Consider the following 23,720-nt stretch of genomic DNA (forward strand, 5'->3'; position numbering starts at 1 on the left):
GCTGTATTCTCTTAAAAGCTGTTTTGAATCACTGTACATAATAATTTAGATAACAAATGGCAGAATAGCAGTATAACAAATCCTAAAAATGTTGGTAAATGTAGTGCTACAGACTTTATCTGGCATTTTAATATTTTTCAGTACTGTTTAAAGAGAATGCTTGTTGCAGTGTTCTGTCTCAGACAGATGATGTGTGAGATAATAAAAAGTGTTTGTGGTCCTGACTCCACAAAGTTGTTTATCATTTTCTCTGGAGCCACCAAACGCAAAGCAATTAGGTTACTGTGGTGATGCATTGAAACATTGCTTTATGCAGTTCATAAATCATTTTACTGCAGTGTTGGCTGAAACAGCATGTTGCCTGTTGAGGCAAGGTGGCCGGAGTAGTCTGACTCATATTACTGTCACTGCTGCCTGCTCTAATGGTTCATAGCTGTGTAGACTGAAGAATAGGTCAAACAGTTCCTGAGTCTGATTCAATTGAGGAGCTCACACTGAAAACATCTGTGCTTCCATTGCAGGATGACTTCCCCTTGGCCAGTCTCCCGTTGCTAGGCTACACTGTCAGCACCCCAGCAGAGACCGACAGCATTCACAAGGAGTACGTCTTTAAGCTGCAGTTCAAGTCCCATGTGTACTTCTTCAGGGCTGAGAGCGAGTACACCTTCGAGAGGTACGAAAAAAAGCTTTCCGATGCCACACCCCAGTGGGTTAGTCTCTTCTGACAGCACAGATGAAGGGTGCTTTCCTCACTAGGGCTCTCCGATTGTATCATGTGTAATAAGTAGCAGTTGTAATGTTTATATTTAAACCTCCCTCAGTCACTGCCCTTGCTTCAGTAATAATGGCAAATTATTTAGGGAAGTTTTATTTTTTTTTAAAAAAAGGTAAGGAAAGAGAGTACTGTGTAAGAGAATTATACAGGTAACACTTTAGCTGAGGGAATACCCACTATTTCCGAATTCTTCATAGCCATATATAAATGTTCTATTAACTGTGGCCATTCAGTGCAGTGTTACCCGCTCACTGGAGCAGGCTGGGAGTCCTGTTCAGCATGTCGTGGCTCTTGTCCTGCAGGTGGATGGAGGTGATCAAGAGTGCAGCAAGCGCCACAGGCAGAATGAGTCTCCTGATACCCAGGGAGCCCCCGGAGACCAATGGCAACTGAGCAGCTTGCTGGGCAGAGCTTGTGGAGCTGGGGGGCGGGGCCTCACAGACTCTTGGGGGCTGATGGGTGCGTTTTAGCGTTTTTCTGAGAAACTCTTCTACCATAGGCACAAGGATGGGTCGCCAACAGTTTGAAAGACTGTATCGGACCGGCAGATTGAACAGTGGCCCCCTTTTAATTTCTGTAAGCATGCTTGACCTATACAGCACACTGTGGAATTATCTGGTGGAGTTTCATCTGAGGTATGATGAGTGGCTGTGCAGCTTTACAGTTCTGGCACATCCACAAAGATGCAAAAGTACAAAATCGGTATCGGAGAGCTAGCCGACAGAAGACTTTGTGCTGTTGAAGAATAAACCAAGCCTTTAGCTGTATGATTCATCTGAAGGAAATCTGTTCTGTGCTAAAATCATTTTTTATATGTATTTAACTATGTTGTGGTGGTCAAGGTATAAAATAGTTTTATTAAAGTTTGTAGTGCCAAACAAGAATAATAGTTTACTAGATAAAGACTTGTCATTTTTATAAACTTGAAGTCAATTCTAATTAAAGCTCAACTGTAGACTGGAATATTAAACATACACAGAAGCAGTTGTGGCGAAAGTACCATGAAGCTGGCTGAAACTACTCCCATTTGACACGGTTGTAATGATGCACCCCGTAAGCAACAGTGTGTTTTATGTCACTGTTGCTGAAGGAAATTTGAAGGGACCAGCTTTTTAATCTCCTGGTAACAAATAAATGACTGCTGTATAACCACATTCACTCAGGGAAGGGATGGAGTATGAACTCTGGGGGCTGTAGCTTGTCCACAGTTCGAGGATGGAGGCGGTGCTGTTGGTCTCGAGCCTCGGTTCTGCAGTGTTCCTGGTTTGGCCTAGGCTGCAGTATGCTGAGTGGTTTCTTACAAGACAGTCTCACGAAGCAAGAAGCGCAGGAAGGGGATCCTGTGAGGATCCCCTTGAGAGTGCATCAGAAAGTGCAGGCAAGTTGGATGATGGGTTTTAGGTGAAGAAACAATGGAGCCAACATCTTTGAAAATGGGTCATATGTACCCGTGTCGGAGAGCCGTGCTGCTGAATGATGTTCAGCGTTGGGGTGGCTCTCATGTATTTGTTATTAATAGAATGGGGCATGATGTGATGCCACCGGAGGCTGGTGGCTTTCTGCGATTTTGGTCAGGCAAGTGTGAGGGTCAGGCTCCAACCCTAAGAGGACCTCGCCCAGTGAGCACTGCCTCTGTCCCGAGCGCTGTACGAGGGGGGAGCGAGGGGGTGTGGGACACAAGCAGGCTTTGTGTGCATGTTTAAAAGGGGCAACTACAACCTAATCGCTGCTACAGCTGACCCGTTGAATACAGTCTGGCAAAGAATTTGGGTTGTCGTGGTGGAAGATGAGCATGGTCATTGCCGTGCGCGCTCTTGATGCTGTTGTTCAGATCTTTCATGGGGAACTCAACTCTAAAACGTACCTATGAAGATGAGAGGAGTGTTTGTGGTAAAACATGTGCTATCACAGTATCATCTCATGCCCATGAAGAAATGGTTGAATAGAAAGTGATATGAGATTGACAGTATATTCCAGTGTTTTTGACTGGTACATTAATAGCAGTTTGCATCTAACTTTTTAAAACTGAACAGTACTATACTGTTTTTCCATCCTATGTTCCTAAACGTGTTGTAATGTAAAAAATCAAATAAACTGATGTTTGCACCAGTGCTGCATTTAAAATGGTTTGGCAGTATTTTACCGTTAAGTTAAAATGTTTGGGAATGACTTCATAGATATTTTTTCCAACAAATTTTCACAAAACAAATGTATTTGTGATTTCATAGATTTTAAACATTTGACTTTGATATATTTGGATATTTCGGTTAAAATGGATTTGGAAATTTGATACTTTTTTCAAAAAGCCTTTCCTGTTCATTTAATTTATATTATTATTTAATTCAGGACAGCATGGCCAGTTGTAGGCTGGGACAAGCCAGATTTTGGGCTTGCTGCTGTTCAAATGAATATTACTGGGGGTTTTTTGTATTGGGGAGTGGAAGTATAAATTAAGCTAGATCCATAAAAACCAGTCATGGGAAAAACCTTTTATTCACATCCTTTCTTTCTTCAATGCCATAAGCTGTCCCAATAAAGAACAGAGACTAGTAGGTGTTATGTCATATTTTCAACATTTTCCTGTTCTTGCTCAATGAGTTATCTTTTGCTTCTGTGAAAAAGAAGATTTTAGTCTGCAAGTCCAGCTTTAGTCTCCTATTCCTTGTTGTGGATGTGCAGCAGCTCATTGGGGCCTTGTGTTTGCAGTGTCAGACAAAGCAATTCAAGACGGACTGCAAAACTAAGGTCGACTATTCAGTCTGTAGGATGTTCGAGTTAAATGGCTCAGAAAATCTTTAAGTAGTTTGACCTATAGATTTTGTTCAATCCAGTGAAATACCTTTGTAAATCCTATCACCTAATTTAAAATTACAAGCAGAATATCATTAAGAATTTTACCTCACAATTAGGCCAGTAATAGTCACTTATTGCTGCTATTAAAATGTTTCTTCTCTTCAGTAGTATAATTTATTTATAATGTTGAAAGGTTTAATCTTGTATCTTGGATTGTGCAAAATTTCCAAAATGCTTTTTCTAAAACATTTTTGGGATTACAGAGATAGGATTCTAGGACTTAGTGGGCACATATTGTGTTTGAACTGTGCATACTAAAATTACGAGTGTAAAATGCAAGACTTCCTGCAGCAGTTTAGAGTATAATTAATCTTCACTTTATGTACTCTCCAACAGTAACTAAGGATACCAAATGAATGTTATATGAGGGGGAAAGAGACTTTATTTTAAAATCTATTTTTGGATTCATTTGTGATCAAGTCACTGCCCAAACTCAATTTTACTCTGCCCTATTTCACCTGTTGTGTTGGTCCATTATGCCAAAAACTCCCTGTGCTTTGAAGGAAAGAATTCTGCTGTCATTTTTTTATTTTACCAAATAATACATTTGAATAATTTGGTTATTCCTTAATAAAAGTGATTACTAGATGAAGACCATTAGAAAATGTGAGCCTACATTTGTATTCAAGTTAATAATGAAATAGAATCTCAAAGCTTTATGTAGAGTAATATGCTTTGCAGAAATATAAGGACTTTAAAAGATCAAGATAATGACTTACAGCTGATTAAAATCAAATTAATATTTCATAACATGATGTTTTGATGTGTTAAGGAAAGGCTGGTTAAAAGTTTCTCCGGGGTGGTTTTTATATGCTTTACATTTAAGCTGGTTTTAAGACCCAATTAAAAACATTTTTTTTTTGCATAATTAAACTGCAGTTCCTTAAATATTTCCTAAGGCTCACTCAGCGCTTAGTAGTTTATGCATACGAATAAAAAGAAGCATTGACAGTAGCAGAAATAATTAGCAAACTTAAGTAAAGGCAAAGTGTGCACAAATACCATCATGTTAATTGGACATTTGGGAATTTGTTAATATAGAGAAGTGTTTCCTGGGGATTTGGCCCGTTTCTTTTGTCCGCGATACAAGTGGGATGTTGACCTGTGTATGAAAAGTCATTTGAGCTTTTTAGACACAAAGTGTGGCTGTCAGGAGCAGTCTATATTTCCCATTGGATAAGGGTTTCTGTGCACCTCTTGGCATAACTGAAATTGATGCCAGAATTCGTTTTCCTCAGTTATATTTTTAAAAATCAGTGTTTTTAAAAATATTGCAATATGTAATAATGGGCATTGGGTGACTCATATGTAGAGATTTGTATTGTGGGGGAGTGGTTATTTTAAGTGGATTCTCTTTCCTGGCAGTGGGTGTTCAATTCCCTGGTGCCTATATGGGGTTACTGCAGTAGTGTTCAGTAGTCCCTAGTGTGGGGGGGACTCCATAAATTACTTTTAAAGTGTTTCTGTGTAATGACTGGTGTGTCAAAGTTTTGTCTCATCTTTTTATGAAGGAGGGGAATGGGGGTACACTACCTTTTGAGCATTGTCTTAGAGCTTTTTTTTTTTAAAGAGACTTTAGATTTACTCATTAAAACCTTTGAAAAATGCTTAACTGGATTTTTGGACAACTTTTTAGGGTTATAGTGTAATTTTAATTTGTCTTTTTTTCCTTTTACTTTTTTTTCCCGTTCATTGTGTCAGCCTGTGTTTCAAAGTGTCTACATTCATCACTGTTTCTATATGTGTGCAGAAGATTTTATTTAAGTAAACGCAGTAGCCTCCCAGATGAACTGATTCCCATCTTGTTGTAATCTGACTGCGGGCTTGCTCCTGTGTCATTCTGTTTACTATCTGTACCAACTGGAACCCTTCTGTGATTCCTGGGCTCTCTAGGTTAGTTTGAGTGGCTCTGCAGTGACTCACTATTCCTCCTCCTTTTATTTTTGTCAGAGAAATGTTAACCAGGTTTCAAGCAGCCCCCTCCGTATTGGATTTTAATAATGTTATTTCTATTTATTGTGTAGCATGTTGCCGGAGTACCACTCCTGTTAAGATCTGCATGTAGTTTTGTTACATAATTACAGTGAAAGGATAACAAATAAAATGAACTGACAAAGTTTAAAAAGTCCCTGTTTCTTTTAATGACAGTGTTTAATAGGTGTTTTGACTTTCTCACCACTGTCGTGGTTTCATATTTTAATTAAAATACACATCCGGAACAGGCATTCTCTGTACAAAACTGCTTCAACGCTTCCAATAAACTTTATTGTATATGACAAGATCTAATACACAGCGCTTGTGACTTTTTTTTAAACATTCTCTGTCCTATAAAGAAAACTGTAAAAATATTTTCATTATAACCTCTAATTAAAAGATCTCTGGGGCCGGGAGGGCAGTGGGCAGCAGGTGGAGGGGGGGCTGGAGTGCTCTGGTCCAGGAGCAGGCCGGGCTTTTGGGGGACAGTATCAGCAGATGGACCAGATGGGGAGAAGGGATTTGTCCAGACGGCTCGCCCAGGGAGGGACTGAGGATTAGCAGCCAGTAAGTTTCACCGCGAGGAAGGGGTGGTGTTCCCATTCAGTGAAAACCTGGAGAGGAAGAACAAGGCCATCTCTCTCTATGAACACGTAACTGCATTTTTTCCATTTCATAGGAAGACTCACTCAGCACAACAGTCCATGTAGGATCTAAGCTGTTTCAAGTGAGGAAGTGGATTCCTCACGTCCTGCATGGTAAAGAGGCAGGTGCCAAAATCCAGGTTTCCCACTTTGCTGTACAACTCATTAACATGCAACTCCCCAGCCTCATCCAAATTAATTCTGCAGAGGGCATTTTTTCTCCGTCCAGCTTTCCAAGTGTGACCGATTTAATTCAAAGAGTGAGGAGCTCCAAATGTACAAATGTATCTAAATAACTTGTGTGTGAAAAGTGATCTTGAAGCCAACAATGAGCGGAGGGTGGGTGTCGGCTCACCTGCGCACTCTCTCCATCATGTGCGTGACCAGGCGGTCTGAGATACCGGGGCAGGACTCCTCTGCTAAATTGAAGGCGTTTTCCAGCTCTTCAATGGCGCCCAGGCTGCCTCCACTTGCTCGTCGCTTTTCTTTCAGCTGTACGGGAGAAAATAATTCCCAAGTTAAACACCAGAATCCCACAGAACAGCATGTGAACCTGGTAGAAAGTGTATTACTTATTGAAGCATACTGGCACATTCAATTTTAATACATTTCTTTCCTATCCTGATTGTTTCTCAGCTTTATTTCCACTCGTGTACCCAATTCCTTCTATTGTTTTTGATGTTAAGGTGTCATTCCACGATTTGATCTGGTCAGTCCTTTTAATTTCCCATGCAATCTTCAGAAAAAAGATTGAGCTCCAAACTCACATTCCACTCGAGGCAGGAATGAGTCTGCTCTCTAGAACAATGATGACCAAAACTGCAGAGAATATTTCAATGTAATGTATTGTATGATTTTAACATTACTTCCCTTAATTTCTACATTCTTAATTGTATAACCAAGCATGTTGTTGTTTTTTTTTTCGTTTCCCCATGTTCTACAACGGGCGTCATGATCAGGCAGCACAGGAGCTGTTACTAATGAGTGTAGGTTGCATATATTTCATTTTTTGAATTATGCTCATCACTGTCAATTGTAAGAGGCTGTTAAAAATAAGCAGCTGCTCCATTTTACATTTGCTTTTGTAGACTAAATTGTGGACAGTGTGGAAAATACTGATTGGCAAGAATACACTTTTCATTTAAAGTTCTTATATTCTTACATGGTTGTGTCTGTCCCCCTTTTCCTGAATGGAAAGGCTTACCTCTCTGAAGATTGGCGTGACCAGGGCAGAGAGACACTGGGACTTGGGCTGCCTTTTCACTGCCTCTGCATTCTGCAGTGACACAAATCAGCACAAATTAACCATCTCCTTTTTGATCCTTCACATTATTAATTCAAACTCACCTCAATTTCAGAAGGGAGTTTGCAATGTCAAAATAAATAACGTGGCCATAAACAACACTTTTTTAGAAAACATAGAATACAAGAATGGTTACAAATGTGAGGTCATTCAGCCCATCTAGTGGCATAGTTTATTAAAATACAGATTTTAATTCATTCTATTTCGCTCATCCAATCTATTTTAACAATTATTTAATATTACCACAAACTTAAACATTACAGTATGAAAGTTCACATATGGCATAAAGTGCACATACAGTATACTGTATGTGGGCATATGTTGCTGACAAATGATGATGTGGCGAGCATTAAAAAGATATGCAAACTCCCAAATCAAAAATGAGGAAGAATTGAGAGTGGCAAGGAAAAAAATTAAGAGCTGGCATAAAATCTGCCAAGAAACAGTACAAATCCCAGATAGAACACCACTACAACACCAACACTAACCCACGACGCATGTGGCAAGACATAAATACAATCACAAGCTACAAGAGCAAAACAAGCCCCGTAAGCGCTACTGACCCCTCTCTCCCAAACAAGCTTAACACCTTCTACGCACGCTTCGAAGCCCAAAACCCTGAACCAACCACCCGGACCACTGACTCCCCTGCCACCCCACCCCCCACACTATCCAAGCTAGATGTGTGGAAATCACTAAATAGAGTGAACACACATAAAGCTGCTGGACCTGATGGTATCCCTGGCCTGGTACTCAGAACGTGTGCCTGGCAGATAGCTGATTGATGTCTGTACTGACATCTTCAATCCTTTCCTTGGCCTAGGCCATTGTACTGTGCTACTGCAAGACAACCACCATCGTGCCAGTACCAAAAAAATCAGCACCCACATGTCTGAATGACTACCGCCCTATTGCACTCACCCCCATCATAATGAAGTGCTTTGAAACACTACTTATTCCACACATTAAAGGCAGCATTCCAAAATCGCTTGATCCTCTCAAGTTTGCCTATCGTACAAATCACTCCACAGAGGATGCAATCTCTATAGCTTTACACACCACACTAACCCACCTGGATAAAAGGAACACCTATACAAGAATGCTAGTCATTGACCTTAGCTCAGCATTTAACACCATCCTACCCATAAAACTTTCTACCAAACTCAGGGCTCTAGGTTTAGATACCACCCTCTGTAGCTGAATCCTAGATTTCCTCACCAGCAGACCCCAGACTGTCAGGATTGGCAACCTCACCTCCAACACGCTCACCCTTAACACCGGTGCCCCTCAAGGCTGTGTGCTCAGCCCACTGATTTACTCCCTGTTCACCCACGACTGTACTGCAAGTTCAGCACAAACACCGTCATCAAGTATGCTGACGATACCACAGTCGTGGGCCTGATCCCTGACAACGATGAGACTGCCTACAGGGAGGAGATTAAACAACTTGCAGACTGGTGCCGAACCAACAACCTATGTCTCAACATCAGCAAAACCAAAGAGCTGATTGTTGACTTCAGGAGACAAGGAAAAGTCCGCTCCCCCATCTACATTGAAGGGTCTGAGGTGGAGATGGTGAATAACTTCAAATTCCTAGGTGTTCACATCTCTAAGGACCTCACATGGGCACTCAACACCTCCAGTCTCATCAAGAAGGCACAACAGTGGCTGTACTTCCAGAGAAGGCTGAAGAAAATACGCCTGCATCAACAGATCCTCACCAACTTCTACAGATGTACGTTGGAGAGCATACTGACCAGCTACATCACAGTCTGGTACGGCAACTGCACCACATCCGACTGTAAGGCCTCACCTGTGAGTTGGGAAGAGAGAGACCGTTCTGTAGTTTGTTCAGGGAGCTAGGCCTCACTGTAGGAAACGTCCAGACAGGACACTGTTCTCGCTCATCCCCATCTCCGTCCCTAAAAAAAAAACCCATTGAAACATCCTTTGACCTGGGCTGCAGGAGTCCAAGAGGGACATACAGTAAGGATATATTCTGCTGGAGTACATACATGTCTGAGTCATCTGAGCTGGACTCGTCCCCGTGACCTTCAGATTTCCAGCGTCGGTATCTGTCGATGAGCTCTGTCAGGTAGGGTGTTTTTTTAGTGTATCGTGTGATGAACTTGTGCTTCAGCAGCTCCTTGGCAGTAGGTCTCTGAGAGATATCAAACAACCATATTCACAGCTCGTCTGTTTGGATTTTATACTTTGAGCACCATATCTCAAAAACACATGCAAACAGTTTTTTATTTACACACTTTTAATTTGAACATTATTGGTTGAACACCCCTCAAGAAAGTACACCACTTCTTAATTTATAATGAATTAATTCTCACTTAAATGTGGTTGGGCTCAAAACACTGAATAAGGAAAAAAGATGGCAATCTAATTGTAATGTTATGTATGACACTGTAAAAAATGGCATTTAACAGGCACACTGTCAGATAATGCAACATAGATGGAAGTGAATACTTCCACACCATTCACCACCCACCACTGTCAACAAGCATTCCTTTACATTTTACTTTAAATTGCTTGAATTGTTAAACAATAACAGTTAGTTTATTTTTTAGTATTATAGAAACATCTTGCATGAATAAGTGTGTTTGATTGCTTTTAATTGGGAGTGGGACCAGAATGTATTCCCTTTATTTCCATGCACTCCTGAAGATAATCTATTACTGCAATTCTAATGTACACTGAATTTTTCAGGAATGCATCTCCTGTGCACATTGAGAACTATCTGAATCCAAACTGATACTGAGCAGCACAGCGGTACTCACGAATCGTGGGTCCTTGTTCAGGCACGCCTCCACAAACTCTTTGAAGGGCTTACTGTAGCTGCCCTCCAGCGTAGGCGGGTTGTTTTTGGGGATGAGGAAGAGGACTCTCATGGGGTGCAAGTCTGAGTTTGGGGGCTCTCCCTTGGCCAGCTCAATAGCTGTGATTCCCAGGGACCAAATGTCAGCCTGCAGTAGACAGTCAGGGTTTAAAGGAGACTGCTGGAAGGGTCTGCAAAAAATATCTTCTTAAATAATTTTAGTGATTCTTAATGGTTATACAGGTACAGTCTTAATACAACAGGCTGACAAAGTAGAAAAAGGCGTCATACTGCTGCCCTTCCATTTCTCTGACCCCACTCCTCATGCCCATCTAAGACCAATAAGATCCAAGAAGGTCCCTCTCGACCACGCCCACTCACCTTGAAGTCATAGGCGGACTGTTTGATGACCTCCGGGGCCATCCAGAAGGGAGTGCCCACAAAAGTGTTCCTTTTTATCTGAGTGTCTGTCAGCTGCCCAGCAACCCCGAAGTCCGCCAGCTTCACATCTCCCTGCTCGGACAGCAGCACGTTCGCAGCTGCCAGGAAACGGCGCAGAAAAAGCAGCTCGCATCATTAGGAAGAGGCAGTGGGACACTGAGCTACATTATCATGAGTCGCATTTCAATGTACAGCTTTAAAAACTACTACAATTTACAGCATCCCTCTTGACCCAGAACAGTGTAAGAGGGATGACAGGAAGTCAATAAAGCTGGATTACAGTTTAAAGAGTTCTGTTCTCTTCAAATTATAATGTTAAAGCTCGCCAAAGGACGAACTCCCTACAACTAGCAATTAAACTGATGAAATGCAAGCGTAACAGAAGGAGTATTTTGTGTCTACGCATCAGACACCGGGACTGATGGGGCTGGAACCATTATAAAAACTGGTAACAGATTACGGTACCAGTTATGCTTCTGAAGTGGGACATGTATATATCTCACTTTATAGCATCAAAGTTTCACCACTTAAGCACATTGTGAGAGCTGTTGATGGGGTCTGTTAATTTAGCCTAAAAAAAAAGTTACACTAAGATGCAATAAACCTGACTTGCTTTAGAAGCCCCAGTGGCTTAACTTTACATAAGAAAAGACAGGAACAACACCCACAAACAGGATAAACCAGACCAATGTCTGCTGCATATCAAAGGACAGAACCTAGAGCAAGACAGAGTAGGATAAGAGGTAATTCCATATCAAAGAACAGGACAAGCACTCAGATAATGAAACAAACTTTCTTCCGACTGTATATAAGAGCTGGGAAACCCTTGCAGTTTGTCTGTTTTGTGGGGCAGCATTGTTGGACTTATTGAGCTCAAGAAAACTGAATCTGCACAAGACTGTGTCCTGCTCCTCTGATGAAGAATTTCCTACGACACTTCCTCACCTTTGATGTCTCGATGAATCTTCCTCTCTGAGTGTAGATAGTCCAACCCCTTCAAAATTTCCCGCAGGATGGTGGCAATGTAGGTCTCCTCCAGCGGTCCAGGCTTCAACTTGGAGAGAGGTGTCAGAAAACCATCACACTGCTGCACTCATCAACGGTCTAGATGTTCGCAAAATAAATGCTGACCTCCTTACTACACAGATCGTTTCAGCATTTTAAAGTTACAGAGGAACAAAGTTGAAAATCGGTTGTCATAAACTGGGGGACCTAAATGTCTACATTTCCCAGATGTTAATGACTAACCTAATTCTTAACTTCATTCACTGCAAGCATCGTAGAAACACAGCAAATGCAATACTGTACCATGCACTGAAAAATAAGTAAATGTGAGAACAGAAACACACTATGACAGTAGACAGGTGATTTTCTTGCACTCAAAAAATGAAATTAAGACCTAAGTGGAAAAACCCCTATCATTTGCAAAGATGCCTTCTATTTATGCTAATAAACTACATACAACTAAAAGCAGAGAAAATGCTGCAGCCGACAATCTCTTAAAGATTTTCCTACTTCTATCGAAGTGACAAGAGGTGCAGAAATCAGGAAAGATGGACCGACATACCAGATCCAAAGCTGAGCCCCCACCCAGGTACTCCATGATGATCCACAGCTTGGTTCCCTGAAAACAGATAAGACAAGTGATTCCAGGTGTTCTGGGCTCGCCACCCCAGCCTCGCGCTCCGGGGTTCTGGGCTTGCCACCCCAGCCTCGCGCTCCGGGGTTCTGGGCTCGCCACCCCAGCCTCGCGCTCCGGGGTTCTGGGCTCGCCACCCCAGCCTCGCGCTCCGATGTTGATTCTGAACTGCAGCTGGTCAGCCAGTCTGATGTCCAGAAGACAAACTCAAGCATGCCTATTCCTCGCTGTACAAGTACTATTGATTCCACAATTTCTGTATGTAGGTGAAAACCCATAAAAGCCACACTAAATTCCCAATAACATAACATAAAAGTCTCTGAATCATTCCAAGTCTTTGTAACTGGGCGTAAATGCGATCATATATACTGTGTTTCAGTACTGCTCATCAACAACCATTAACCCACAGCTTACCTAGGTAAACTGCAAAATTGATTTTGCTCTAGGGGGTCCCCACGTCTCAGCAAACATCCTCTCTGCTTTGAAGCTAGAAGTGCCAGGTGTCACAAACTTTATCTAAACTCTAAAAGATACTTAGTAGTCACCTAAAGCTGTACAATATTGTATCTAAAATGTTAAAATCTGTCAATCAATGCTATTAGTTTTACTAATTATGCATACAAAATATTACTCTAAACCATAACTAGCATAATGCTCTGACAATCAATTTCTGTTACGTAACAACAGCCCAGAGGAGCATAAAATAAAAACAGAAGAACAAGCCACATGCCTGGAGCTCGCATTAGTGGGTGAAGTTCACATTTCTAGCAAAAATAGTCTGTATATGTATTGCTCGCAAGTGCAGAGCTCTTTTACCAGGGGATGAGCGTAATATTTGTGCCGCAGTATGGAGGGCCCAGAAAATCACTGCACATGTACACATGGAGCAAATTCGCAGGATATTTACCTTGAGGTAGGAGCCGTAGTACTTGGTGACGAAGGGGCTGTCGCACTGGCTCAGCACGGTGATCTCCTGCTGGATGTCCTCGATCTCATCCTCCGCCTCCTCCAGGTCAATGATCTTGATGGCCACCACCTCCTTGGTGCGGTTGTTGATGCCCTTGTACACCTCTCCAAACGAGCCCTTCCCAATTCGCTCCAACTTGGTGAAATACTCCTCAGGGTCCAGGCGGGAATTCTGTGCACATATAGAGGGAGACGAGAGCACATAAGCCACACATTCCCACAGATCAACCCCGGGTTCTGTGAAAAGGTAACTCAAGTCATATAATGAGGTTGCAACCTTTTCCTACAGTCATCAACTTCTTTTGACATCTACCTGTGTCAAGCACAAGGGAAATCACAACAATGGTTAGTAAAAATAAGTGGAAATGAAAAACGACTCAATGGACTTCCACAAAAACATTTCTTTTGGAATGTCATGTGCTTCCATCACACCCAACAAGAAACTTCATGCTCTAACCCTCCACCCCTCGTACCCACTAGAACAGATCGGAAAAACCTAAACCTTTGAACAATACAGCAGGGAAGGGGCTCTGGCTGGTCATTCATTAACAACGGTGTTTTCCCAAGATTAGACTAATGGAGAAAATGACAACTGTGCCTCTTTGAATGATTGGAGGTGTTGGACAAAAAAGTGTAATACAAACAGAATGCTCAAGAGATGCTTAAGAACATCCAGATCAATAATAATATAATCGGCATTAAAAATATGAAACCTACAAGTCTCAGACCTTCTCTATTTGAGAATCAAGAAATAACTCTTCACAATGATTTTCGACGAAAATCCTGGCTACATGAGGTTAACAGAGAATAAGCTTTCCTTCCCAACTATATGCGTATGGCACCCAAAAAAATGTTGCATAGCTAAAAATATATATACTGTTCTTGCTGAGATTTGGATCTTTTTACATAAGCGAGCTGACACATGATGACGTAAAGGGCTGCATCTTGGCTGGAGAACAGGAAGGCCCGGAACTGAATGAATCACAGGGCTGCGCAGAGCAGGGGGATACAGACGAGGAAAGCGAGAGCAGAGCACGTTTCAACCCTGTCTCTGAGATAAAGGAACAAAAGGACAATGGGAACACAACATTCTTCTGCGCTTTGATCAAAGGGACGCATGTTTTCGATTCATCCTTTCCATCTTGTATTTAAGCAGTGAAGGATACATACATATAAAATATGTATTTTTAGAATAGGCTACAATTACATCTGAGAATTCCTGCACTGAAGTACCTGAGAGTCTCCATGTTTATTAGAGAATTCATCAGACCGTAGATGGGGAACTTATTTTTATATTTAATCAGAACAGCCGTGAGTTGTTTGTAATTCGTTTGCATAAATACATAAATAATGTATTTGTATGAAGTGTAATGTTAATTAATTTAATAAATAAATAGCTAGCCTTAATTAAATTTATTTTTTAAGTTTAAGTTTTTTAACAATAAAGATCAACCCTAGTGCACACCACAACATATGCAGAAAAGAATGAGGATATAATATTCAATTAATCTCAAACTCTTTAGAAATAAAACAATCAGTGATGTTATTATACTGTAAGAGATCAAAGAATCTATTTGGATCATCATAAAGTGCATAGATACAACAGTGTTGGATCAAGCAGAATGACTGGTGCCACCCCAAACTCAGTAAGTGGCACCTTCTGTAAAAAGCATACTAATGGAGTAAAACACTTGTTAACACAATATTAGCAATACTCAGGTCTATTTAATACTGTACAGCTTCCCAGTCCCAAGACATAAAATAAATTAACACAAAATAATAACTAAAGAAATAAATTATTATCATAGAATCAGTACTCATATTTTCCCACTGGTATAGTGTACAAGGTTACAAGGAGTGCCTGGTTCTTAGAGTTTAACTCTTTGCCCACTAAACTATCCATCATTATCAGAATGGACATGTATATGCCTTTATTATATAAATATACGTGGGTCTTCTGCTTCAGACTGTCAGAGCTAAGTGCATCTTCCTGCAGAAGAAAATTATTCCAAAAGTCCACTGTCTCCACACCACATTACCAAATAAATCTGATTAAAGGTCCCAAGATAAGCACCTTATCAAAGAATGACTTCTGCTCCTTTGACAGAAATATAGCTGATTATTCTCCCTAAACCCAGCTATAGCACAACACACATAAAACAATGGGAATTAATAGGCAGTTCTCCAGTCACATCAATGATCATTACAGTTTATAATTAAACAGGATGCATCCAGGATCTCACTAGAGGTCTGGTAACCTCTCTCTCATGCTTTCAGTGTCACACATTTTGAGATCAGTTTCAAACCATTAGGCTAATTTATAGCTAACACCATATCTGCACACTGACCTTGGCGTTTGTACGTTGCTTATAATGACTATAAGCAAATGAATGTCTTCACCTGCTGCTGCTGTGTGTCAATGTCCTAATAAAAAGATACGCAGTACTCAAACAGTTATACTTTCACTTTCATATGATTCCTTTTCACGTAACCTGTCTTAGATATGAAAGTAAAAATATCTTAGAGTGATTTTTCCAATATTTGCACAAATGAAAACAAATCGGTGGAAAAACTGACTTCAGTGCTGATCTTACTTTTTGAAAGAAACCCTCGTACTTTGTGCCCCCAGTCTTACTCAGGTACCTTGGCATCAATGGGGACCAAATGTGGGTTTGCTACATAATGCTTTATTATTGAATTAATGCTGGCAAAAGAGTCTGACTGCAGAGCTAACTGTAACCCTTTCAAAGACAAGGCTAGCTTCTCTTTGGGGTTACAACTAGCTAGCAAGCTATGTTTGAGAAGTTCATAAAAAATGACAGAAACCTCTGAATAGCTACCTTGCATAAGCAGTTATAAACTCAAGCCTGCAGCTACAGCAATGCTAATAGCATGTACAGGTTGCACGTGAGTAATTTCTGCTTAGTGTGTATCCACCACTTTGCACAGTCTCTGTGAAAGGCTGATGTTTCGGTGTAAGATATTTAGTTCTTTTTCTTCCACAGCTTTCGGTTCAAACTCGAAGCAGAGTTCTCCCATTCAGCAGCATGTTAGCCTGATGTCATAGCTTCCCCTCCATCCCCAACTTCAACCAGTCCAGCACTGCAGAGTCTGGACAGCTGCCCTTTCGGCTGTAACCAGGGCCTTTGTTTCTATGAGCCCTATCTAATCAGAACCGCACAACCAGAGGGCTTCATTTACAGGCTCTTCGGAGCCTCTTCAATAAAAAATATTGACACTTCAAAAAAGAAATTCATAAAAAAACACAACAAACTTTAAAATGATGCTGACCCTGAATAAGCCATAAAAGCAGTGCTTAAAAGTGGGGAAGCAGATGTCCATTACTGAGTGGAACAATAATACAAATGGCAAATGTAAAATTACATGTTTTTTAAATACTGAAATTACAGAAAACACACAGCTGGTTCGCTAGCTCCAAAACTCGAGAAAAGATGACATTGGTGACCTTTACCCCTTTTTTAATCGAGACTAGGGAAAAGTGCTGCTACTTCACTTTTAAAACACAGGGCACTTCTTTTCAGACACACGTCTGCTTGAGAAAGCAAAAAGAACTCAAAATGCTTGACTTTAAATTAATTTCTTTTCAATTACGGTGCTTCTAGCACTGCTCTCTGGGGTACACTGGACAAAAAATTGACAATCCCTGCAGGCAACCTGTATCAATTACTGGAGAATTTTTTTCCCTGTTCTTCACTTTAGATTTCACGAGAGAGAAGTTTCCAGCATTTAGATATACGCTTGCTTGTCAAAGCCACAGGCAGATCAGCAGAGTTTTATTAGCATCCGATTCATGTATTTTGATTCCAGAGCATTAGCAGAGGAAATGGAGAACTGAGAGGCGCAGTGGCCCGGCTGTCTCAGGGGTCTTGTTCACCTGGGTTCAATTCTGGTAGGGGGAGGCTTTATGTGTGGAGTTTGCACGTTTACCCCTGGCATCTTTGTGGGTTTTCGTTGTGTGCCCCGGTTTCCTCCCAGAAACATACCAGCGAGGTTGACTGCTGTGTGGAAGCTGTCAGTGTGCACGAGTTGTGCCCTGTGATGTAATGGCATCCCATAAAGAGCACAGTCCAGCCATGCTCCCTCTGCTTCAGGGACAGGCCTAGGGCTGCTTACTCAGCAGGAGAAATGCACAGCTGAAAGCTTAAAAAACCAACGGACAAGCACTGTGGTGCAATACACTACCTTTATTTCCCGCACATCCAAACCAGTATGTTCAAACCCATTTCTTATTAATATCTGACTGTGGCTGCCAGTGTCCTTGTTGGGTGAATCTCAAATCTAATACAGTGATAGTTCAGGTGGGCAGCTGCGTCAGCATGCGTAGGTTGCAAAGGAACAAGTAATAGGTTTATTCCGTGCTGAAAAGAGAAGAAAGAAAACACAACGTTTCAGCCGCGGAGCCTTCTTCAGGTGTCTACACCCGAAGAAGACTCCACGGCCGAAACGTTGTTTTCTTTCTTCACCTTTCAGCATGATGAATAAACCTATTACTTGTTCTTGTATAATACTGTGAACCTCTTCTCTGGTGCATGCTCTAGGGTCATGTCAGGTCATATTTTACATGTGCGGGCTGGTGCATCTACATTCACTGAATCCGCTGATTTTAGCAAGTATAAATCTGCTTTATAAATGTATTTTTAGGGCAGCCATTGCAAATGTTTTCTCATTTAGAAGTGCAGCTCATGTACTGTATGTATTGAAGTTTTTTCTCTTTTTTTATCAGTTGGGAGCCCTGTGTGATTATCTGCAGTAGTTAAAAGGGGTGACATTATACTGAACCACATTAGCAGTGCAGTAGTACACTTCAGAAAAGTCTGTGACAATACTTTCTGTTGTTTCAGTATATTTTCAGACATTTTTTTCTCTGTGGCAATCAGTCAAGAGACTAATAATAAATACAAGAACATGAAAAGAGCAGAACATATTACGGAAAGTTGCTTAGACTTAAAATCAGCCACTAAGCCTATAAACCATAACTTACTACAGTACGGTCATACACTGTATGTGTACCAAACATACCCCAGCCTCTTGCATATGTACCACATAGCGAGACAAATAACATAGGTAATTATGTCAGTCATCTCTACCGCCACCTGGGTTTTTTTAGATGTAGTTTAGATACAAGACCAATATAGATGGACACTGCCTGATCGGGAATCCTGCATTTCAGCACAACAGCTGAAACTAATCTCTTGCCCTGTCAGTGCTGAGAACTGGTGATGCTCCTTATCAGAAAGCATAACGGGGGGGTCAGAAAGAGTCACGTTGGACAATTTAAAAAATGCGACAACTAAAACTTACAAACCGAGAACAAGCGACGTGCTAGCTTCAGGACACCTGTCCAAGACGGCTTTCCCCTGGCGTGCTCTGTGGGCAGCCGAAGATAGCAGGAGGCACAGCTGGGGAATAATCTACATCACCTAGAGGGCTGCGGATGACGGGACGCGGAGCGAGCGTTAATACCTGCAGCCTTATCCGCCTTAGGAATGCGGCAGGAGCAATGAGTGCGCTGAGGAATGGCAGGTAGCAGATGCACACACGCCTTTCTGCCTTCTACCTGCACGGCTCCCGCCGAGGGTCCCGGCGAGGAGCGGAGCCCCCCTCGCCCCAGCCGAGCTCACCTGGTTCCGCAGGTCCCGCAGGTCCCGGAGGTGAGCCATCCTGGCGGTAGGGTGGTCAGGGTGAGGGCAGCCGCGGCCCTGGCCTCCTCGGATAGGGGGTGGTGGGGGCAGATGTTTAATTTTTTTCCTCCGATATTTTTTTTCTGCTTCTTCCTCCTCCTCCTCCTCCTCCTCTGAGACCCCACTGCACAAACAGCCTCCCCGTTCTGTCACTCCGAGCTGTTTTCGGCTTCGGTTCGCCCACTCGCTACTCCGCGAGAACAGGTTATGCCATGAGTGACTCCATGTCTCAGACTGGCAAGTGTAAAGAAGAATTTCGACTTTGTGTATTAATATTTAATTCTTATACAAAAAGAGACTCTCCCAGCTCCTCATTTACTGCTTGAGAGGGACACAACAAGCTGCGCACGCGTGAGTCCCTCCTGTGTGTGCGCAGAGCATTGTGGGAATAGTAGTTCTTTCCCTCCAGCAAATTGGACAGCAACTCCCAAGGCTCTGTGCGTTTCAAGTGACGAGATTTTTATAGTAGCATTATCATGCAGTGGAGAAAGCGTATTCTGTATATTTAAGTAAATTAGGTCTAATTAATTTCTCATTCCATGAAATAAAAGTTTAGTTTTACGAATAAATAATTTTAGATTGTATTTGAATGGACTCTGGTAGTTTATTTTCTGGCAGAAGCTGCCTATCACTTTCTAACCTGATCTCGTCATCTTGTCTCAGCCGAAATGTTGTTTCTTTCCTGCCCTTAATACTGTGACCAGACACAACCAACAGACAAGCAGGTAGCTGGTGCATGTAGCGTTGGTAGATCAGTAGGTGGCGCTATATGCTGTAGAAGTTGCTATCGTTAAGATGCGACTATAATAATAATAAACTTTATTTTATATAGCGCCTTTAAAGGTGGCTTCTCAAAACGCTTTACAGGATGACAATAACAATAAATAAGAAGACTACAACAATAAATAAGAAGATTTCACAAGATAGGACACAATTATAATTACAGCAATACAACAATAACAATGGAGGAGACCGTGGAAGGTGGTATTAAGAAGAGCAGAGGAGTGAAGAATGGAACCAGTTAAGTAAAGGCTTTTCTGAAGAAGAAGGTTTTGAGTCTGGATTTGAAGGAGTTTAGAGAAGGTGACTCTCTAATATCCTTGTGCAAAGAGTTCCAGAGCTTGGGGGCATAGCAGGAGAAGGCCCTGTCGCCCATACAATGTAGACGGGCTTGGGGGACAGTAAGGAGGGCAGAATTTGAAGAGTGGAGGCTGCGAGGTGGGGAGTAGGGCGATAAAAGTTCAGACAGGTATTGAGGTGCCAAGCCATGTAAAGCCTTATAGGTGAGCATGAGGATTTTAAAGTCTATGCGAAATTTGACCGGAAGCCAGTGCAAGGACTCCAGGATAGGAGTAATGTGAACACTTGCACTGGACCTGGTCAGGATTCTGGCTGCTGAATTTTGGACATACTGCAGCTTGTTCAGAGTAGATTTAGATACCCCAGGGAGTAGAGCATTGCAGTAGTCAATTAGAGAGAATACAAATATGTTGATCAGCTTTTCAGCCACAGTTAATGATAGCATAGGGCGTAGTCTTGCGATATTTCTAAGGTGAAAAAATATGTGTTGACAGTATGCTGTTCTATGACCCTGTTTTTTTGGTTATTAAATATCCCACAGCACTGCTTATAGGAGGAGGAGGGTTAAAGATGCATAACTTCCACCTACACAACCTGGAATTACTGAACACCCCTCTCAGTTCACCTGGTGAAGTAGTTTCTTCTCTTCGCCTGCGGTGAAGGACGAGGGGAATTCGTTCATGTATTTAAAGTTCTTGGGGCTAAAAAGAGCTTTATGAACACAATGTTGTTTTATATGTAGTTATCAAGGAAAGTCTACTCGATGTTGGTGTGTTTGGGGCGGGTCTTGTTTTAAATTGCTCCATCTCTAGATCAAATTACGATTATATATACATTGTAGAAGTGATCTGCAATAATTTAAAAATCCATTTTAAAAAAGAAATGGAAGAGGTGTAGCGAAAGAGCAAAGCGTTGTTGTACTGATTCGTTGTGACCAACACGTGTTTCGAAAGGAACCCCAGTCTAGAGAAAAGGAAGAACGATGCATCACTAGATATTACCAATAAACATGATTCCGTTTAATCCCGTTTTTAATTGCTCGATCGAGGGATCAAATTTCTTAATGTGACCGCTAGGTGGCAGCACATCACTACAGAGCAGAGATTTTGAATACGCAATTTCGGAGTCTTCAAAAAATCATGTAAATTATTCTTTTTAGGTTTATTTTTAAAGAGAATAACATATTCAGTCAAAATAACGTGCAAAACAAAAAATAACTGTTACTGCAACTTTAGTGATTGAACCAAAAAGTCTCTGCAAAACTACAATTACAACTGACAGGATGATAATTATAATAATATTTCCTTGCGCTTTTCTGGACACTCTACCCAAAAGCGCCTTACAGGTAATGGGGATTCCCCTCCACCACTACCAATCTGCAGCCCCACCTGGATGATGCGACGGCAGCCATAGCGCCCCAGTACGCTCACCACAGGATGAAAGACCAGAACCCTCTTTAGCCTTGAACAGAGATTACGGGGGAACCTGACGCAAGTATTCAAAATCCTCAAAGGCACCGATAAAGATCACCCAGAGGATTTTTTTCAGAGCCGACAGTCAAACACAACCCAAAGGACACAGATGGAAATCTCAGGGATGAGACCATTTAAAGCTGGGAACATGAGGCAAGTCTTCGCCCAAGGGGGTTGTGTGAGCGTGGAACAGGTTACCCAGCTAGGCTGGAAGTCGATGGCCTGGTATTGTGCAAAAACATTCAAGGGTGAGACGCTCGAATTAGCCGCTAGCTACCGAATGGTCAATATGGGCCGAGCGGCCGTCTGTTGTTTAAAACCTTTCTTTCTGATGCTCTTCTTTTGCTCAATTCCTGCCGCGCTCTTGAGAATAATAATAAGTCAAATATCGTGTTCCGTATCATATGTACGTCATGGGAAAGAAAAAAAAGCGCACACCTCCAATTGTGTAACAGAAACTTTTGTGTGTGTGTGTGCGCGCGCGTGTGCACGGTTTTTGAAAGACTGTAAGAAAAAGACATTCCTGTCTCCGGGCCCTTTTCGCACTGACGCAACTTCTCTCCACACCCGCGTCCCCCGCAAACTGCTCTGGCAAGCTGCACGGCGCTCTTTCTACAAGCGCAGACAGGGCGCTGGTTCCAGGTAAAATGCTCCCGGCGTTGGGGATGGGGAGTGGAGGCCTGTAAAGGAGAGTCGTCTATTTCCCAGGTAAACGGGGGCGGGATATCAATACCATATTCAACACGTTGAATGGTATGAGATAATTTGCAAGTTAGACTACATAGTCACACCATTAAGTCAATTGTTTACTTTATTTCTTGTTATAAAACTACATAATAGAGTGCTGTGGAGACTGCCCCTAGAATTTAACTAAGTTTTAAAATTGGAATTAAGGGGGCTTCCGCGGACACTATGTGGAAGTGCGTTTATAACAAGAGAACAGGATGCACTTCTTTACACAAAGTGTTGCAGGAGTGTGGAACAAGCCACTCAGCCATGCTGTTGAAGCCAATACCCCGTTTCTTTCAAGAAATGGCTGAATGAGCCTGAATCAATTAACTAGTGCCAAATGGGCTGGATGGGCTGAATTTGTAACTTTTTCAAGTTCTAAAATATCTTTCCAAGAGCAAACAACAAACTAGGCTTATTTTAGAGCCAAAAGGCTTTCCTATGTAGCAGTGCTCAGTGAGCAAGAGGCTGTTGCATCTCTTCTTCATAAACCAATGTAAACAGTTTCCTACAGTATGTGAGGCTGGCACTTGTTCCAGTTTCTAATAGACTGTTTGCATTTTCGCAGAAATGCATTGCACACATCTAGCCATCTAGACACAGCAATCACCTTCTAGACTGTGATTACAGGGAGGAAGGATTGCTCTCTGTGTTTTCATGATGCAGTCCTAAAAACCTGTAACTGGGTGAAGTGAGGTGGCCAAGACCTTTAGACAAAAGTGTCAAAAACCAAGTAGGCTGAGTCTGATAAGGTTGTAAAATATTAAACAGCAACATAACATCACCCTCCTGCCCTTGAACTGAATCCTCTGCTTGTGTTACCTGTTTCAGACCTGGGCTAGTTTTTTCAAATTTGTGTTCTTCCTATTTCATTTTGCTGCTGTATAACATCCAGCACTCATACCGAAGACATAAATAAACATAGATGAAAATCTAACAGACGCTAGCTGGAGACCAGTGTCTGGAATTGTAGTTTCCTCTGTCTGTTGGGATTTAGAATAACTTAATGCCTGGACTGTTGAATATTTATTACTTGGATTTCCCCATAGTTTGAGTAATACCTTCTCATAATTAACAGTCATCTTTGTGATTTTTGCTTTACTCTGGTTTTAAGGTAGTGAGCGTTAAAGAGGTTTATAACATGTATTGCCTCATGTTGTTTCTAAGAATTTCTTTGTCAAGCACATTCATTTTTCTGGAAAGAATATAACCACACTCATGGAAAAACACTTTTCAGGGAACTCATTGCCAAATATCCAAAGAGTAAAGCAGAAAAAATCTGCTGAACAGGCAGTTTCCTAACACTCCCTTTTTG

The 23,720-nt window shown here is 41.7% G+C and overlaps 2 protein-coding genes across 9 annotated transcripts in view; one reads left to right on the top strand and one right to left on the bottom strand.

Moving 5' to 3' along the window:
* Positions 1-5,914, top strand: part of farp2 (FERM, RhoGEF and pleckstrin domain protein 2) — a 63,217-nt gene extending 57,303 nt beyond the window's left edge. For 6 of the 8 annotated variants that reach the window (XM_069197613.1, XM_015361147.2, XM_015361145.2 and 3 more), the window contains 2 exons: positions 522-673; positions 1,078-5,914. In XM_069197613.1, the coding sequence (XP_069053714.1) occupies positions 522-673; positions 1,078-1,168 (243 nt within the window). In that variant the 3' untranslated portion in view covers positions 1,169-5,914. The remainder of the gene's footprint in view (positions 1-521; positions 674-1,077) is intronic. The other 2 variants (XM_015361141.2, XM_015361146.2) reach the window with 1 other exon arrangement.
* On the bottom strand, positions 5,746-19,494 carry stk25a (serine/threonine kinase 25a). The gene is made up of 11 exons (XM_006637672.3): positions 19,065-19,494; positions 13,364-13,594; positions 12,385-12,441; positions 11,763-11,871; positions 10,758-10,915; positions 10,339-10,524; positions 9,565-9,710; positions 9,363-9,471; positions 7,451-7,522; positions 6,602-6,738; positions 5,746-6,216 (listed from the first exon to the last, which is right to left on the bottom strand). Exons 1-11 carry the CDS (start codon positions 19,101-19,103, stop codon positions 6,177-6,179), a joined length of 1,284 nt encoding a protein of 427 aa, XP_006637735.1. The 5' UTR covers positions 19,104-19,494; the 3' UTR covers positions 5,746-6,176.
* Positions 19,495-23,720: the final 4,226 nt, after the last annotated feature.

Source organism: Lepisosteus oculatus, chromosome 13 (assembly GCF_040954835.1).
Source record: "Lepisosteus oculatus isolate fLepOcu1 chromosome 13, fLepOcu1.hap2, whole genome shotgun sequence".
Classification (NCBI taxonomy): Eukaryota; Metazoa; Chordata; class Actinopteri; order Semionotiformes; family Lepisosteidae; genus Lepisosteus; species Lepisosteus oculatus.